The following is a 14156-nucleotide window of genomic DNA, read 5'->3' as shown; positions in this document are numbered from 1 at the left end:
GCAAAAGCACAACGAAAAAGCGATATGCTTTTTTGAAAGATAGCATCCACATGATTGGACGCTATCTCACATCTCAGTTGTGATTAGTTTGGGTAGAGTGGCCACCAGGGCACCAGTGTTATTTCCTGAAGGCCTCTTCTTTCAAAAGAACTCCCTCTTCTGAGTCCACACACGCCTTTTTCCGAAAAAGCTTTTTTGGAAAAAGGTTTCTTCCTTGTAGAATGAGGTTTACCGCCATTGGAAAAACCCCTCCGTTCTTTCAACTTTCTGCCAAAAGAACTCAATGGCAGTGTGGACTCAAGTACTGTTTTTCCGGAAAAACGCTGCAGTGTAAATGCTCCCTTGAATACATGGTGATGAACATGGTATAAAAACCAGAATAGGATAGAATAGAATAGACCTTGGTAATCTGAGCATAATACACCCCCAGAATTGCATGAGATATAAATTACATTACAGTTTTACCTGTCTAATGGCAATCTGCGCCTGTTAAAAGGGCCACAAAAGACAATGGAAAGACTCCCATCAACTTCAGTGAGCGCTGGATTGGGGCTATTAGCACTTCAAAAGAGCCCTACAGAATTTTTCAGCAGTAGGGGCCAGCAGCAGAGGCTAATAAGCAAGAATCTGTCTACTCCCTTGGATGTTCCCCATTAAGCTAATTACATTATTTCAACAGTGGGAACAGCAATTCTCTGGAGCCTCCTTACAGTTTAAGCCCTGGATACAGTGTCATAGTAACAAAAACAAAACAAAGGCCTTTTTACCATTAACTTTCACATAGTGGATGAAATCAAGAAGAATTTCCACAAAAGGAATTCAGCCATGAAAACACTTGATGTCATTCACTTGAATCAGTGATCTTTTGTAAGCCTGTGTTTGCACTTCCATAACACAGCAGAGAAAAAAACAGAACCTGGTGGTTCTGAAATTACTATAGGCCCTTATTTTTACATTTTCTTATAAGTCTTTATTTCTAATATCAAGCAAAAGGGGATGTTTCCCCCTAATAAATCACAGGGCGTTGGAATATTGTATGATTCATTGGTTCAGATATGGTAGTGACCAATACTCATAACCATGTGATAACTCCTGCTTGTTCTCATCTGTGGTCCTGCCTTGCCCCCAGCCTTGCCCACGTCTTTCCTCATTCCAGGTAATCTGGTTCTGACCCCCTTGACCTCTGACTATGGTTTTAACCTAGGCTCTCTGACATGAAACCAACTAGTGGTCTCTTTCCAGAACTACTGGACAGGTGTCTACATCGCAAAAACACTGGCTCCTTTGTTGGCAGTTTCTATAGAGAAAAAAAGACTAAGGGAGCTACTGCATAAGATACTTTCTCATCTGTAGGGACATCCCAACAGATCATCCCTGAGGCATGTTAACAATGCAGGGTAGGGGAAGCTTGAGTTGCTTTTTTCCCTGTGCTGTACTGGCTCTATGTGTAATTAGAGAAGAGACTGGCAATCTCTAGAGATTGCAGGTCTCTAATTAATCACAGAACACAGTTTTTCAGAAGCACTGAATCCACTTTGGGCCAGATCCTGGCAACTTACTCCACATGTAAGTCCTGTTTACTTTAAGGTGACTGCTCAGGAAATAAGTCCCTAGTCATTCTGAGTAATGTTGACAGAATATGACCATTTCTAAACTAGATAAACCTCTACTAAATACCATAATGAAGTGCATAATAGAAATACCTTGGCAAATGCAAATGCAGAGACAGGATGAGCCTGTTATGATGGCTACTATCTGTTAAACCCACAGATGCAAGTTGCCATGCAGTATGTTGGATACCTAAAAGAATACAGTAGCCTATTTATTCTCAGGCAGGCGGTGCCTAAGGGGCCCCACCTCAGTACTGACTATAAACTGAAGCTTCCCTTGTATTCTTGTCTTGTTTTTTATCTTCCTTAGGAGACACTGCCTGCTTGCCCTGGGGTGTACCTCCCCTATACTGTATCTGGCACCCAAAACAAAGGAGGGTATAAATAATAGCACCACCTTACCCATGTACAGATGGTGGAGAATCAAACTCTCTGAATTAAAATAACAAATCACTTCTAGTCCCTGGAACTCATTGCTACTGGAATTACAGAAAGGGTTCCTTACCTGTGAGAACTGTGCAAATTGTTTGTCAGCTAACATGGGAACGTGACCCAACAATTCGTGGCAGCAGTCCCTGGAAAACAAGTAATTTTTTTCATGCAATAAAGCTTGTTTTAGGTGGAAGTCCTACACAGTGCACTTCTGAGCAGGGATTATCTGCTGTTTCACAACTATTTTCTCTCCCTCTCTTTGTCCAGCAATTCATATGGGAGTTACCGACTTGTTTAAAAAGATCTATGATCTAGCTCAAGGGTGGGAAATAAGCAGTCAGCAGGCCAGACACAGTTCACCAGGGTTAGCCCCTGCTGGGCTGCCAGACACTTTATTTACTTGCAAACCCACAAGTACAGATGCTTGTAGTTCCTGTTGGCCATAGATCGACATTTTTGGCCAATGGGAGCTGTGGGGAGTAGTGTCCCATTCCGTGACACTTCCTGTAGCTCCCATTGGTCAGAAATGGTGATCCACATCCAATGGGAGCTACAAGTGGCCATACCTGTGGATATACAAGCAAATAAAGCATATCTGGTCCAAGGGCCACTTATTGTCCACTCTTGGGCTAGAGTCTCCGCTGGGATAATTCAGTGAAGCTCCATTAAAGGCATGTATAAGGACACTTGTGGAGTCTTATAGACACCAACTGAGTATTTGGTTCTAGGTGTCTGCTCTCATTTTCTCCTATGTATACTCCAGCATTCAATGCTCTTTCCAAGCCTCCTGACCATCCAGCTTTCTGTGTTATCTTTCTCCTCGTGTTTTTCATCCTTCTTCCATACTATGACTTAGAACTTCCCCATTCCAGCGATTTGCTCACCTACTTTCTTTTTACATGGGCCTCTCCCCGAGAATATACTACTTTCCATGCACCCTTTCATTGATAACCCTGAACACATCTCATGAAATAGAACTCCAGTGGCCACAACTCCCATTAACTTCATTCATGCATATGAGTCTCAGCAGTATCTCTGAAAACAGACCACAACTGCAGAAAAGGTGACCCTTTTTATCCAATGCCTCTTGTACATTCAATCTGTGTACGAGAGCAATTTCAAACTGTACACCATGAGCCAAATTGAGAAGTGATGTGAATGCTGGTATGGAACTGGTGTGGAGTTTGGATGGGCAGAAGCATGGGCTAATAGCAAGCAAAGCAAACAACTATTGGATGTAAAGTGTAAGGTAAGTCAGAGCAGACCCTGCCATACCACTTACTCAATGTGTGAGTTATACCCACTTTCATCCACTCTTACTGATGTATAACTTACCCCCCCCCCCTCAATTTTCCTTCCCAATGACATCAACTCTGGATTTAGCCCTCGTGGCCTGATCTTCAAAGGTGCAGAGCAACTGCAGCTGCCAATGGCTTCAAAGGGATTGATGGGTGTTCAAAATCAAGCCAAGTTGCTGTTTCTAATTTATATTGTAAGCTTCCCATGGCTGGAACCATATTTCCTGTGTTGTGGAGGCTTCCAAACAGCTTCTTGCAACTCAACAAATGGTCCACACAATAAGAATAAACAGATGAAACTCCCAGTCTTTTTCTCCTCCAAACAACTTTGCAAAGCAACATATCCTCTCTCATGGACCACTTCCACCACTGCTAGCTCCTCACATTATTTCATGCTGTGGACCACATTGTGGTAATTGGGCCTATAAATTTATCCTAATGGTTAGTTTAACTGTAAAATAGTGATTGAACTGACTTCAAATGTCACTATAACCTACTCTAACAACTCATGTTGATGGGCAAAAGGCAACCAAAGCCAATTCAGACTGTACCATAAGGTTAATTAGTACAAGTAAAAAATAAAAACAGAACTGAATTAGTCCAAGAAAAAAGGCCTACTTATGTATCTCACACTCTGTGTTAACATCTTACCTGGTAAACAAGAAAAGCACGGGACTGCAAATTGTTGAGTGAAACTTGGTGTCTTAGAAACGGGGCCTAATTCATGAACTAAATATTGATGGACTGGCCCAATTCACTCCCTTTTGGGGTCCATAGAGACTTGGGGGGGGGGGGGAGATCCAATGCACTGTGACACTGGTTGATATAAGAGGAGAGAAAAGGAAGAAGCAAGATTCACCAGCTTGGCTGCCAACCCCACTGTCTCCTGGAATCCTCTGCCTATAGATGGACCCAGAGAGAAGGAGGCAGACCTTATCACCTTAGTGTTAGAAATGTAGCCGTGTTAGTCTGGTGTAGATGAAACAAAATACAGGACTATGTAGCACTTTACAGACTAACAAGATGGTTTATTAGGTGATGAGCTTTCGTGGGCCAGACCCACTTCCTCAGAACAAATAGTGGAAGAAAATTGTCACAACGTTTGTGACAATTTTCTTCCACTATTTGATCTGAGGAAGTGGGTCTGGCCCACGAAAGCTCATCACCTAATAAACCATCTTGTTAGTCTGTAAAGTGCTACATAGTCCTGTATTTTCTTATCGCCTTAGGTCTGGCTGAACCCCAAACACCACCTGGGATGTGAGACTTCATTTCCCTTGCACAGCCCATTTGTCCTTTTTCCTACCTTAAGTTAATTCTTTTCTTTCCTAGCTCCCTTTTCCTTCTGTCTTATAAGAGGCTGGCTTAGAGAGCCAGGACTGCATATTTTGTTAACATAGCTGTAAGCTTATGACCAGACAGGGAAATAAAAACAGTGCCCTACACTACCCGATACTGATATGACTCAGAGTGGCTGGAAAGACTGTGTGCTATGCCTGTGTGGGTTTTTTTTTTCCAGCAATGTGGTGGCAAGTGATAGGAAAGCTCAGAGACAGAAGCTGCATTTTCCATCTTCACTGTTCTCTTTTTTCCCCTTTTGTACGTATGTTTCTTGCTTTGGCTTCTAAGAAATGGGATTGGACTTTAACAACAGCAGAGAAAATGGCTCAAGTCCATCTCAACTAGCACCTCTTCTCTCCCAAAAGAAGAGTCATTAGCTAGTCAAACAAAGGGACTTTTTTCTTCTCGAAACTCTCTCAAGCCAAAGGGAAAGAAACCAAGACATGTTGTTAAAAAGAAGGCTTATGTTATGTATGACTTTGCATTTCAAATGTTTTATCTTTTTCCTTCTTCTCTGTATCATTCTGTATCAGGTTTAAAGGCTGTTTAGTGATAATTTTGCCATGATACTAAACAGACTGAGGTCTCCATAACCAAAAACTTGTGTGACACTGCTTACTGTTGGAAAATGATGGGGTTACATTAACACCATTGATGCTTTGAGCCCCTGTATTTCATCCAAATCAATACAAGCACCACCATGAAGGGCTTGCAGCCTGAAGATTGCTGGATTATTCCATATCATCCTACTTACGGTTCTGGGGAATGCATAGGGGAAGAGGAATGCCTTATGTATTGTGTGCTCGGAAATACACGGAATGCCAGACTGGCCAGGAAGTCCCGGGAAGACAGCAGCCCTGCAGCTGGTCTCAGCTGAAAGCCTGTTCTTTCTGCAAAAAAAAACCAAGACAGTAGGAAAATGTAGTGTGAACAGGACAACTCCACACCACCCAAGGAATTTGAAATTTCATTTGCATTGAGTCCGGGAACTTTCTTATAGGGCTGGATAAGGAAGACATTCAGTGTTACAAATGTCTATTTCAGGTGCTAATATGGCCTGTATTACCATGGTATCTGAACACCTCATTATCCTTTGTGTATGTATCTGTCTAACACCTCTGTGAAGTAGGGAAGGGACATCATCCACATTTTACAGACAGGAACTAAAGCACTGGGAGGCTAAGTGACTTGTCCAAGGTGACAGAGGAAATCTGTGACAGAAGAGGAAACTGACACTGGATCTCTCAAGTCCCAGCCTACTGCCCTAAAGACGGGCATCCTTCTTCTCTTGTAATAATAAATATCAGAAATAAACAAGTGTTTGGGATGGGATACACACCCTCCTGATTCAGGACACAAGACAACTCCCAGCTATTGGCAGCTGAGGAGGTATATTCCCTGGTTATACATTAGCCTGGCTCATGTCAGAGATTGAGCATTGAACTAAATAAACCTAAGTAAGCCTGGCAGTCGCTACAGTCCTGCACTGGCCTTTCATGAGACAATCCATGTTAAGTAGCTGAGTAACCATCTGTTGTGTTTCAGTTATTTTCCATTTTCAAAAGGAGAAATGGGTTACATGGACAGTGCACTGTCATACATTTTTAGAGAGCACATATTTGTCTTTTGCAGTATGTTGAAATCATTAGGGTGCAGCAGCAACTGAATTCACATGGGATCCCTCAAGATATGTAACAAGTACAGTTACTCATTATGGGTAAAGGTGTCAGAATTTTGCTCTTTGCCTTTTAACATGGTCATTGTAACATTCTTTCCAGAGCTCTCTAGTCCCATTTTTCCATCTGATCTTCCATATGTGTATATTATTTGTCTAAGGTTGAACTATAAGCTCCCTTTGGCTAGGCCCAGGTTTTCTACATGTTCATACAGCATTGTGTAAAACTGCTGTGCTTTAAGAATAGTAGATGCTAATCTTTTTGACATCCCATATTCCAAATCTGTGGAATACAACTAAACAACAGCAGGACAGAAATGGCTTTGTGCTTGTTTTCTTACTAGTGTTTTTGTTTAAACAGGAATGTTTCCCACAGAAACTGAGCTATTTGCATGAAATGTTTTATGGTTCTTCCAGCATATTTGGTTTTGGTCTGTTTGGTCACTACACAATCTACCAGGGAAAAAAGTAGAAACCCATCCCCATTTGATGTCATTTTATCCTAGATTGTACAAAGCACAGCAGCGTTTTGATTGGATGCAGAGGGGAGCTCACAGCTCTTACAATGTTGTGTACAGTTAGCACACACCTCACTTCATGTGTCCTTGCTCTTTGTGCTTGTCACGTTAGTAATACCGGTAGGGAAAAAAAACTATGTGGAAAGAAAACAGCAGAATCTAGTAACCCTTCACGTAGGCAATTGGTAAACAAAGTCTCTCCTGGGCCACACATAAAACTCTAATAGGCTGCAAGTGGCCTTCGGACCACAGGTTGCTAATCACTGGTTTGAAAGGATATCAGGAGGAGCTGGGATAACCTACACTGATCACTTAGTGACCTGTCCATGCCATTTAGGCCACTGGGATTATTCTAGACTAGCACTGCATGTGATCACAGCTCTACCTACAGCTGGCCGGCTGTGGACAGAACTGTACCCAGCCTCCCATTATAGGATATAGTGGCTGGCATGTTCACACTACATGCTATGGAATTCTGGGAGCCAAAATGCTGCCCAGAGCTCCTCTGGGGCAGTGTAGCTCTTTGTCACCTACAATATGGGCCGGATTTCACTCAACTACATAATTATCCACCCTAATCTCACAAGATGGCTCACTGGCACAGAACTGGCAGTTACAGCTTTTGCAGACCTTGCAATGATACTGTTGTTTGACTGCTTTTGATCTGATAGTAACTGCTCTGAGAAGAACACTGCATGATTTTAAAAAAAAATCTAATGAGAGAGCCATCAGTGACAAGGAGATTTTGATTTGACCCAGATATCTTATCTACCATTATATGAGTCCAGCCACAAACAACACTGGTTTGTGGAGTGCTCTGAATTTCCCTCCCCCTGAGAGAGATTCGCCGAGTTTTCTCACTGATGATACTTTTTGTCCAGAAGAACTTGCTTAATGACACTTGGAAATAACTTAAGACCACAATATGGAACAGATGTGGATAGCCACAGACATCAATAAACAAAATCTGACACTACCCAGACAAAGAGTAAATGCCAGTATATCCTTATCCTTACTTTGTCCTAATCACCCGGCTTCTGTTATCCCTTCAGAAGTGAACCAGGACTGGAAAAAAATATGAATATCAGTCACATTCGCCACAGTATCCCAGGACCTATATACAAAGATCCTTCTAGAACTCTTCACTGACTATGGCTATTAGCCAGGATGGGGAGGAATGGTGTCCCTAGCCTGTGTTTGTCGGAAGCTAGGAATGGGTGATAGGGGAGGAATTACTTGATGATTATCTGTTCTGTTCATTCCCTTTGGGACACCTGGCATTGGCCACTGTCAAAAGACAGGCTACTGGGCTAGATGGACCTTTGGGCTTACCCAGTATGGCCGTTCTTATGACTGAGATCAGTAAAACACATGCTCAATTTCTTGCCACCATCTAACAGTTCCCTGGTGCTATAGTCTGTGCAGGATGCATGGTTGGATAGCCAGGAAGGGGACACAGAGAATACTAAAACAAGCCCTCAACTGGTAAGAGTAGCTCACCCAAATGGTGGGGGCACATATGGTTGTCACGTGCGCCAAGGGCAGGCTCAGTGGAGGAGAAAAGGGAACAAGAGCAGAGAGGGAGCTAGGTGATGGATGAAGCCTGGAGATTTGGCTCAGGGAGTCAAGGAAAGACATGATTGAACCCTCCAAGTGGGATTTTCCAAAATGAAAGGTAATCAATAAAACAAAAGGTCATTGTTCCCACACAGTGAGGTAGGTGATGCCCTTAGCTGGGATTGGGAGGGTTGTGATCAGCTATGATTTTAAGTGATTTTCTTTTTCCTATTTTGAAAACAAAATCTTCCCTTAGCAAAGTTTCCTTTAGCACATTCAAGCCTTCTACTTTTTTAGGGGGACGATTTCACTGTGGCGTGTTCTCAAAGGGAAACAACCTCTGAGCTCTGGCGAGAGGCAAATGATTAAATAAAAGACAACTGACTTCAGCACAACATCCAGACACTGGCCGTGATGGGTAGGGGTCTGGAAAAAGCCAGCTGAGCAGAGGCAGTGGCATGAATAAGACATGAATCTAACAACAATGATGCGCTGGGAAAAACAATGTGCAGTATAAGCCAGATTCTGGCCACACGTTCACTAGAGTAAATTGGAAATAACCCTGTTGAAGACAACACAGTTACATTTCTGTATCACCAGTGTCAATGGTATCAGAATGAGGACTTCGTTCCCAGGATCCACCAAGCAACTCAAAAGAAACTAACACTATTATTAGTAATTTCTCACTTGCAGTTTGTGAACATGCTCATAGGCCAGATTCCTAGTCCCCACCTGAGGGGTGCTAGCTCAGGAACAGATGTGTGAAATGTGGGAAGTTGTCTCCCAGCCTTCTTTGCACTCCCCTTATCCTTAATCTGAATTAGCTCCCCGTATAACGTAGAGCAGCCTAAAGGCAGCTCTATATTAAGTCAGCAACAGCAACTCTCTCAGACTGATTTGTGATCCTGGGATCACTGAGGTGCATTGTACTCCAAATCTACCACCTGTTAGCTCTGGCGATGCCCTCAGCCCACCCAGGGATGCCTCCTAAATGTGGGAATGGGAGTGGAAGACATCGCTCTGTCCATTCTTGTTTACTCCCCGGAACGATTTCTCTACATCTGGGGACTCCCTGGCTACACTAGTAATGCAAGTGGCCATTGCATTTGCACAGTTGGATCAACCCAAGGATCTGTCCGAATATATTAATCTCTAATTAAAATGCCCATATGCTGGAAATCTCTTCAGTAATAGGTTACGCCCATTTGTCTTGCATCTATCTGTTGGCAAATGGACTGGTTTGCTTGATTTCATAAGCATCCAATGTAATTTTCATGTTTAATTTATTTTTAAGTTAAAGCTACCATGTATATGTTTCTTCTGCCATATTTAGCAAATGTCTGCAGCCAGCATCTGGCACACTTCCTATTGCTGGGAGAGCAACAAGAGGGTGTTTTCTTTTACTACAGCCCTTCCTTGGCTTCTCCAGATTACAGGGACTTTGGCAAGCTACTCTGTTAAAAAGGCACGCCCTGCCTTGGAACTGCCTCTGTGGATTAGTGACACAGGGTCTCAATCTCCACTGTCCTGTGTCACTCAAACATCTGCTGACAGATTCACTAGAGCTTACAGCATCTCAGTATTTTATCTGTTCTCATAGGTGCTAGAACCAGTGATGCTGAGCTGCTGCAGCTGCTCCCCCGACTTGAAGTGCTTTCACTTGTACATGTGGTTTCCAGTTTGGTTCAATGGCTCTCTACATACAAATTGCTCCAGCACCCCTGTCTCTTCCCTAGCCTTGTTACCCACAAACAGATCTGCAAGCCCTGAGCAGTCACAGTTCATTCTATTGTCCACTCCTCTTTCCAGCACACGAGGTTGAAGATTCCCAAGGGTGCCTAGGGAGTACTAAAACACTATCGGCTGCAACATCTTGCCTTTTAAAAATCTGGAAACGTCCTGAAGTTGCGGAATGCTGTCCTCTTGGTATCCACAGCATTTCTCCAGCTGCTGAAAGGCCTCCAGGTACTGTTTACAGGCATGGGTAGCATAGAGGCTGCTCAGTTTCCCATACACCTCTCTCCTGAAAGTACAACAACCGTTAGTTCACCTACTTTACTACGAGCAGCACCTTGTCTCTCTGGCTTGAGAACCACAGCTGTGCACCAGCAGAGAGCTCATCTAGAACCAAGGGGAGCGCAGAGCAAATGATGCTTTGAAACTGAAGCATGGCTGCGGGGTAGGATTTTGTTTCCAGGAGATGGGCTCACACCACAAAATGAGGATCCAGAGACAGGCCTTGATTCTGCACATGGATCTGCTCAGGCAGCTCTTGGTGTCTTCATGGAGCCCCATGACCTGTAGAGGGGTGCCCGCTGCTCGGCATTTCTCTATTCAAGAAAGCACTAAGTATGTGTGTAACATGAAGCACATGCTTCAGTGCCTTTTTGCATTAGGGTCACTGTGCACGTGCAAGGTGCCACGCATGAAGATCTGAATGCAGGACAGAGATTTCAAACACCTTAAATGTTGGAGGTGTTTCATCTATAGTAATGAAAGGGGCCTTTTGAAATGTATATCCAGAGCTGGGGGTGCAGATTTTGAACTGCCTCCACACTTGGAATCTAGGGCTTTCATTTGGCCCCATCTTGTGTATTTTATTATTTCATTTCAAAGGCCCAATTTTTAAATATATTTAGCTGTTGCAAAATAAACAAGCACTGAAATGATGGCAGGGAGGCTCACAGAAAAGATTGTATTTATGCACATGCAGCTTGAACGAGTATGTAAACATTGTTTTATGAAAATTGAGATCATTCTTGGAAATGCTAACTAAAAAAATGACCTCCTCTTGTTTTTGGATTGTGTTTTTTTGCTGCTATTGTTGCTATGGAGGTGATAGCCAGTAACGTGTAATGGTTGTTGTTCCATCACATAAACTTCTTATGTTAGCGCGGATGAAAACTGGGAAAAATAGAAACAAATTGAGACAGTGAGGATTGTCAGTACTGCAAAAGCTGCATGAGCCTTGATAATCTCCACAGAGCAGTTCGGAAAAGCTCAGGGGAATAAGAGGCTAGCTTTTGCCCCAGTATATTTCCCATAAAATAACATTGATTTGAATGGGATTGCCTAGGGTGTAAAGCAGCATGTGAATCAAAGATTGCTCTATCTAGATTTGTGTTTGTGTGTGTGCAATCTGGACTTACTTATTTCAGAGTAGGAAATAAGTCTTACTCTTAATTCTAACACCAAAGCTTAGGCAGGACAAGAGACTAGAAATGAGTTTGAGCCCAAACCCCAGGTACAAATATTCTTCAACTTTGGGAAAGTTTGCATCCTGATAAGAAGCTGCATGTTTCTTAGAAGTTTCTAAGAAGTTTGCATCCTGATAAGAAGCCCCTTCTCTCTATGGGACTAATCTTGGTCATTTTGTTTTAAAACAAAACAAATGTTCAAGTCCAGAGGCCAGATCCTCAGCCGGTGTAAATAGATACAGTCCATGTGCCGAATGGGGCTTTGGCCCATAGTATATTTTGTAGTCATGTTTTTTAAGCCGGCTCCCCCAAGCACCGGCTCCTGCCTACCCTCTCCCCCACCTATCAGAGGCATCAGCATATGGCGGGGGGAGTGGGGAAGAGGCGACAGGGGCTCCTGCCGCTGAGCAACCATTGTCCATGGTGGGCCCAGGCTTGCTGTGGACAGAGGCTGCTCCATGGGATTCCAGAGCAGCCTCTGTCCCTGAGGAGCTCTAGCTCCCTGTGGACAGGGGCTGCTGCCACCCTTCACTGCCACCTCTGTATCAGAGGATCAGTGCAAAGTGCCAGGGGTCTCTAGTTGCCTTCCCTGCCCCCAGGCACTATTGAATAATCATGTAACAGATAATATTTGATGCAGTTACATGACTATTCCATTACACAATATCTAACATACCTATTAAAGAATAAAGTTTGCAAAAAGAAAACAAAACAGTCCCCCCCCCCCCAAAAAAAAACAAAAAAAACCAATTGAATATAAACTGACCATGAACAACAAGGCTAGAAATTAGAGGAAAGTTTTTAGCTGTCAGAGGGGTGAGGTTCTGAGTAGCAGTTGTATGGTCTAGCACCCTAACTAGTTTAAGATAGAGTTTGATAAATTGCTAAATGGAATTATATGCTGAGCTATTGTGTTGATGATAATGACAGCAGGGAGGCTCGATAACCCGGCAAGTCCCTTCCAGTCCTTTGTTTCTATGAATTCTGCTTCCAAACCAGGTAGAAAGGTGCTGAGCTAAAGAACTGAAAATAGACTTTTAAATATGCTTATTTTCCTTGAAATAACTTTTAAAAACTTGTAAAATAGATATATTTTGGAAAAAAGACCAATACTTTCCTATTAGAAAATATAAAATTGTATTTATACTTACCATAGAGACAGCTTAAAAATTAATTGTACCTAGAGAAGGGTTTGCTGGCCCTGCAGGCTAAGATCGAGGAGCTGGTAACCCTTGCCAAAAGACGCATTGCAATCGGTCGTCTGCGGTACACACAGTTAGGTAATACCGTGGATCATGCCAAGACTCACTTCTCTGAGGCACTCAACCAGGCAGTAGAGGTCCAACATGTGATCATGGGCAGCGCCTTCACCGGCAAAGAAATACCCTGGGGGTGGATTTGGGTACTGTTTTGCCAAATTATGTGGGGAGTTTCAATCATAACATTCATACTGGTACTGGTACTGTGCCGTCGCTTCCAGTGTAGAATGAACACCCTGAAATTACTGTATTTGACCTGGCGGGTCAGAGAACCCTAAGGTCAAAAGGAGGGATCTGTAGGGTAAACTGAGGCAGCCCTAAATGTGCTAGTAGGCCCCTAAACAGCATAACTCCATTCTAGGATTAAGGCCTGGGAACATCACAGTCAGGATAAGAGCTGCAGACAGTGGAATGATCCTGGGCACCATAGCAACCACATTCTAAGACACTCGGACAGGACTCCAGTTAGTAACCTAAAACATTTTGCTTAAGATAACATTCATAAATTTGCTTAACTGTCTTGCTTCACTCCTAGATAATGAGCCTGAGAACCAAGTGCTGCACCAACTCAAGGTCATACCCGCCTGCTATCAGAAACATCATCATCAATGCAGACTAAAATGTTATTACTGTTTTGCTGACATGTTTTGGCATTTAAACAATAACCACCTATATGTATTAATTAATAAGTTGTTACTTTGCAATGGGCGGAGACATTATGTAATCTTTAGTAGTTCTATTGGCTTATGTGCTCATTTCATCTTGCTGCTAGACCTATCAAATCATTTTTCCTCCGTCCACCTGCTGACTATATAACCTATTGTATTGTGTTAATTAACCGGTGTTCACCAGGGTAACTCCTGCGTGTCACTCCATCAGCTGGTGTATAATAAATCCTCCACTTGTTTTCACCTGCATCCAGAGTGTCCTGGATTATTTCCAACAAATTGGGGGTTCGTCCGGGATCCAGGCTTGTGAGCTGATCGGGAATCGGAGACTGAAACCCAAGAGAGGTGAGTATGTTTAATTTACCACCTCATTAGGGCTAGGGGTTGACATCTCTGGTTTCCTTCAGACACATCCTGGTTCCGTTCTATTTGAGGCACAAGATACCTGGATGAGGGCGAACCAAGCCTATGAGGCAGGCCTGAAAGAGGGAGGGAGGAACATCTAACCCCCCACAGGGGACAAGCACAAGAGGGTTGTGTACTGTTAGAACTAAGGGGCTCGTTATGGAGAGATTGGATAAATCACCAGGGAGTGATTGAG

General features: G+C 43.2%; 1 protein-coding gene across 1 annotated transcript in view; it reads right to left on the bottom strand.

Moving 5' to 3' along the window:
* LOC102446096 (tyrosine 3-monooxygenase-like) overlaps positions 1-14156 on the bottom strand; it is a 58533-nt gene that overhangs the window by 15341 nt on the left and 29036 nt on the right. The window contains exons 6-8 of the mRNA XM_006138075.4: positions 10309-10454; positions 5436-5571; positions 2116-2185 (exon numbers count right to left, since the gene is read on the bottom strand). Of these exons, the coding sequence (XP_006138137.2) occupies positions 2116-2185; positions 5436-5571; positions 10309-10454 (352 nt within the window). The remainder of the gene's footprint in view (positions 1-2115; positions 2186-5435; positions 5572-10308; positions 10455-14156) is intronic.

This window comes from Pelodiscus sinensis, chromosome 1 (assembly GCF_049634645.1).
Source record: "Pelodiscus sinensis isolate JC-2024 chromosome 1, ASM4963464v1, whole genome shotgun sequence".
Taxonomy (NCBI): Eukaryota; Metazoa; Chordata; order Testudines; family Trionychidae; genus Pelodiscus; species Pelodiscus sinensis.
Note: the sequence above shows the minus strand (reverse complement) of the source record. Positions and strands in the feature narration are given on the sequence as shown.